The sequence below is a fragment of the Limulus polyphemus genome, unplaced genomic scaffold (assembly GCF_000517525.1).
Source record: "Limulus polyphemus unplaced genomic scaffold, Limulus_polyphemus-2.1.2 Scaffold302, whole genome shotgun sequence".
Lineage (NCBI taxonomy): Eukaryota > Metazoa > Arthropoda > Merostomata > Xiphosura > Limulidae > Limulus > Limulus polyphemus.
Window position 1 is genome coordinate 114,876 of NW_013665912.1, and position 5,458 is coordinate 120,333.

The 5,458-nt window shown below is 30.5% G+C and overlaps 1 protein-coding gene across 1 annotated transcript in view; it reads right to left on the bottom strand.

The window, feature by feature from the left end:
- LOC106457193 (importin-9-like) overlaps positions 1-5,458 on the bottom strand; it is an 82,635-nt gene that overhangs the window by 8,716 nt on the left and 68,461 nt on the right. Inside the window, exon 21 of the mRNA XM_022383041.1 lies at positions 1,175-1,341. Within this exon, the coding sequence (XP_022238749.1) occupies positions 1,175-1,341 (167 nt within the window). The remainder of the gene's footprint in view (positions 1-1,174; positions 1,342-5,458) is intronic.

Sequence of the window (5,458 nt, forward strand, 5' to 3'; positions counted from 1 at the left end):
ATGATACCTGGGATGGTGGGATTTTCCTATGAGAAGAGATTAAAATCTCTAAACTTGTATTCTTTGGAGAGGAGAAGGGTCAGATGGAATTTGATTGAGGTGTTTAAGATTATTAATGGTATTGATGATATAGATCCAACAAACTTTTTTGAGTTTAGCAGTGAAAACAATAGGACAAGGGGTCATAAATTCAAATTTTAGCAGCTCAGGGATCATCTGCACTTTAGACAATATTACTTTTCAAACAAGGTGGTTGGCTTTTGGAATGAGCTGCCTTCAAGGGTGGTTGAGGCAGAAAATTTAATTAAGTTCAAGAAAAATTGGGTGAATATATGAGTGGCAAGAGTTGGTTATAGTTGGAAGCTGAAAGGGACATTCTTTTTGTCCCTTTAAAATTTTTATGAATTTATGTAGCACATTTACTGAATGGCCCACATTACAATAGCTTATCTCTAATGAACTAGCAGATTTAAACTTTATGAAATATTCAGTGCAAGAAAATACTTAATGATAGTTTTATACATGTCTGAAAACTTTCAGTAGAACATGTAACATCTGTTGACCTGCCCACAGTTATGATGGAGAGGGGATTTTATAATGTTGTGAAATCTTCAAATACATTGTTTTTGTTTACACTGTTTTACAACATAAAAAATTTACAGTTCATACAAGCAAAGTAGAATATAGTGAAATAACACTATTTTATTGTTTTATATTAAAGTGTTAAGTTTATAAGCCTTCTATCCTACTAATACGTAACGTAATATCCCGCTTTGCTTAAGAAGTAAGTAACAATTTGTTTTGTAATTATTCACACAGTCCTTTCAATAGCTTGTTATCTGACAGAATGCACCCATTATTGTGCACCAATTAGCTTTGAAGTACTTTAAAAATATTATAACAAGTATATGTAAAGAAGTAGAAATTTGAACATTTCACTTTAACAGGTATAAACAACAACAACAACAAAAAAGGGTTATAGGGTTTTATCGTTTTATCAACTACATTTTTTACTATTTTATCATGAAGTATCACTATAGCAGAAAATCATCCCTAAATATTTCTCCATGTACTTGTAAGGAAAGTATAAAAAGAAAATCACAATCATAAAGTTAATACTATATATTATGTGACCAAAAAATAACAATTTTGTGTGATTAACTACTTAAGATACCTGACTTTACTCTCATAAGCACCAAAAAATAGGTGCTGGCGCGAACACCACTCAGTGAGAACAAACTCCAAAGCAGATTTTCCTGTTGGGCCTGGAACACCACACAAAAATTCCAAGACAGCATCCATCTGATGATGTATTAAGTGAGCAAACACCATAATCAGACTCTGTAGGGTAAAATAATAATAACTTCTTATCAGAGTAAGCTATGTACTTAGAGGAACCAAAAATCAACCTGGAAACCAGTATAGCTTATTCAATATACTTTTCTACTTGTAAAGAATAGAATGAATTTTGATCAGTTGGATACCCTCACTGTTAATGACATTTTCAGCCAAAATCCCCATAATATCTCGCAAGGTTCCTGGTATATGTATATATATCCTATGAAGTAGTTTATTACAAATATAATGTACACATTAAAACTTAGATGTTGTAAATCCCTAACTTAATCTTATAATTATATCAGCTTTTTATAAAATAGATGAATTGGGTTAAAAAATAAAACATGTTTTATAAATTTAAAATTCATTAAATGTAATAGTATACTATAAAACATAATTTTTCATTTAACCTAATTTAATGACTTTTCATAGACAACAGAGTCCATAACATGCACATCAGGTGTGAGGGGGGCTATAATGATGCAAACAAGTCTACTAAATGTATATAATCTTACTTATGGTGACTAGCATAGGCAATAAACCAGTGAATAAACTTGTGTATTATTCAGTATCCTTTTAATTAACCTGAAACTAAGTGTAAGAGGATGAACTTTCTATATAATATGTATATGTGTAGTAGGTGTCATCAGAAAATCTAAAACAAACAAATCTACTTGGAAACAATTTAAGGAAAAGTTTTAGAAACTAAAACTATTAATCAAAGCTCAGCTACTTGTAATGCCACAAAGTTAAGAATTTCATTTTTAAGTTTATAAAGATGAGATTTGCACATACCAGTTCAGCTATGTAAAGCACACAATGGAAAATGGTCCAAATGGTGAGGTTATCATCTCTCCTAAGCATGAGATCAGCAAGTGGATAAATATCAAACATTAATGAGCTGATGTAAAAGTGGTGAGGCTGGAGTTAATTTTTGTTTGTAAAAAAAGGACTTGTTTATAAAGAGGTTTTTTTATGATGAGAAGGGCCTTTGCAAGACTATAATTTTTGACAGCTAACTTAACCAAAGTTTAAAGTCAGTGTGAACTCGAAAGTTGGTTCAAGTTATATGTACAGGAAACAGAGCTTATTATAATATATATTTCATGATTCTGAATGTTTAATATATACCAGATATGTAAGAAAACTAACTGCTATTTTACACAGGAGAGTAAGAAATACATACTTTTTACAGCAAACAAAGTGTTCTGAATGTGATGACAACCATTTATGCATATGTTAACTTAGCTGGCATAGCTTCATGCAGAATTCATGGGATTGAAAAAAAAACACATTGTATTTTCAAATGTAGCAGTGATAATCATATGGTTTTAATTCTGGTTTAATTGTTATTTTAAACAGATGTTGCCTACTACAAGAGTTAGTAGCTTAATTTCATTTTGACTTAAAGCAAAGTTGGTATCTTGAAAACTCAGAATAGAAAACCATGATTGATATTATACTGAAACACTGAAAATTCTCACACCTATGGGCTAGAGCTCTGATTTTTTTATATACCTAGCAATGCCTCCAACTTAAACTTTAATAATAACACTGTTGAAGCTATAACTAAGGTACCTGCCGAGTCTGTTCAGCTAAATTAAAATTAATTCTTAATGTATTGCATATTATCACTACTTTCAGTGCAATTAGCATGTTTTTGAACAGTATTCAAGTGTAAGCACTAAAATTATCAATGGAGAGGGGGGGGGGGTGTCCATAGAGAACCCCCTCTTCTCCCTTATAAGGTTTTTAAACACACTTTTCTAAACTATTTATGCATCAAACTGCTTGTGGGTCTATAACTTTGTTGTTTACAAAGTCTCCAAGAATGTACAACTCACACAAAAAATTTTCATTAAATAATCCCATTATATGAAATCAATAATTTTCAATGAATTTTACTTAAAAAATGAGTGTTTTTGTTCAACTTCTTAAACTAAGTGTTGTTATTACAAGAAAAAAAGAAACAAATACTCATTATGATCCGATGTGGATTCCATCAGTAGTAAACAGCATAAAAACAAGTTAATAATTTGAAGGTTAATACTTTGTTGACTGTTGTTTAAAAGCACTAATACAATTGGCCCACGTAGCATTTGGCTGGCCATTTTAGAGTAACATGTAGCAGCATTATGGGGTTAGAAGAAAAATAAAGTAATTATCTAAATGAATACCAAAAAAGGAAACGTTTTTTAACAGTACATAAATAAACACATTGAACAATATAGATTTTATATTACAATACCTTTATTTGGCTATATATATATATATATATATATAATTAAAAAAGAAAAATAACAATTAAAAAAACATAGTTAAAGTTCAACAAATGAAATCATTTCTCTAGTATTAAACATGAAATCACTATGACTGTGATGAGAAAGAGCCACGATGGATAAGAAGCTGCAACTTAGTAATTTTTGCCTCCTTTTAAGGAAATCAAGCCATACAGATATGCTGAGAAATCTTAACAGTTGCAAACTTAAAACACCTACAAATAAATTTATAGATTCATCCTCCCCAATCATTTTAGGGTGGATCAATTGTTTTATTTGTAAAGACACTGTTAAGACTACTTTCAAGGTTTTGTTTTCATGATACATATATATCACGATTACAAGCAACATTACTTAAGAAGCTGCAACTTAGTAATTTTCACCTCCTTTTAAGGAAATTAAGTCATACTGATGTGCCAGGAAACCTTAAAAACTGCAAACTTAAAACACCTACAAATAAATTTATAGATTCATCCTTCCCCAATCATTTTAGGCTGAATCAACTGTTGTCTTTGTAAATACTTTTAAGACTACTTTCAAGGTTTTTTTTCATGATACATTATATTGATATATATCACGATTACATGCAACATTACCTAAACTGAAAATATCTTGCTTGTCTATTGTAAATATAAATCCCATTTTTAATTTTTCTAAAGTTCTCATTCCACAAATGATAAATTCAGTTGAGATCATGTGCTAATTCAATCTAGATGTTACTTTCTGCAGCAGGATTTGGTCAAGGAGCCTATCTAATACTTCATGGAAAAGTTGTATTGTATCCTAGAATACCCAAAGTATGTTAGATAGTTTTATATTTGTCATATGGAAAAGAAATGCCTCCAGATATTTGTGTTTCAGTTTTGTAATTGGTCTATTACTTAGAATGTAGCTTGTGCAAACACTTCTAGTACTTTCAGAAATTAGTTTCTGGTTTGAAAGGGCCAAAACCTATTCTGTATTTCTGTGCTTCCATGTAGATCCTTTATTGTAAATGCTGATCGTGCAATGTCATAATTTCAGTTTCAAGTTGATTTTAGTTTCATTTGTGTTCCCTTTGAAAATATGCTGGAATTTTAAAGACTTAAGAAGACAGTTATTTCCCTACTTTGTCAGCACTTCAGTAACATGACTTGGTGCCACTGAAGCTAGGTTTGCCATGCAGACTTCATAATGTGCTGGTTAACCAGTTCTGCTGACACAATGAAGTTCATTTGTATTTCACTACATTATGTGAAGTTTTTTTCCTTATGTCGCCCGATTTGCCCAAAAATTATCTTACATTTTGACCAACCTGTGTATTTTTCTTAATTCTCTCACTACAGACTCAGTTGATTCGACCAAGTTCATACACAAATTGACCTTTACAGTTTCCAAACTATAACTTTTAACTGTCACATCGAGTAGGTCAAAGTGCGTATGTCACAACCTTTCAGAGCTACATTCATAATTTAATTGAGTTGCTTTATTATAAAGATATATACGAATAAACTTCGCATCAAAACGTAGTTAATAAATCAAATTTCAATATCATTTAAGTTTTAAGTTCTTAATTTTATAAGGAAATATTAAAAAATATTCAATCTTCTCTAGTATTAGAACTGATGTTTGTTATCTTCCTTAATATATTGACCACCCCTCTGAGAAATTCGGAATAACCGTATTTTTTCGGAATATAAGATGCACTGGTGTATAAGACACACCCTTATTTTGAAGACAAAGTTTTGGGGAAAAAAGCTACAGTCGCATTTGATACTTTAAAAATTAGTATATATTGTTCAAAACAAAAAAGAGCTCAAAACATCAAAATAAGAAAATACCATAAATCAAAAAAAGGTTTA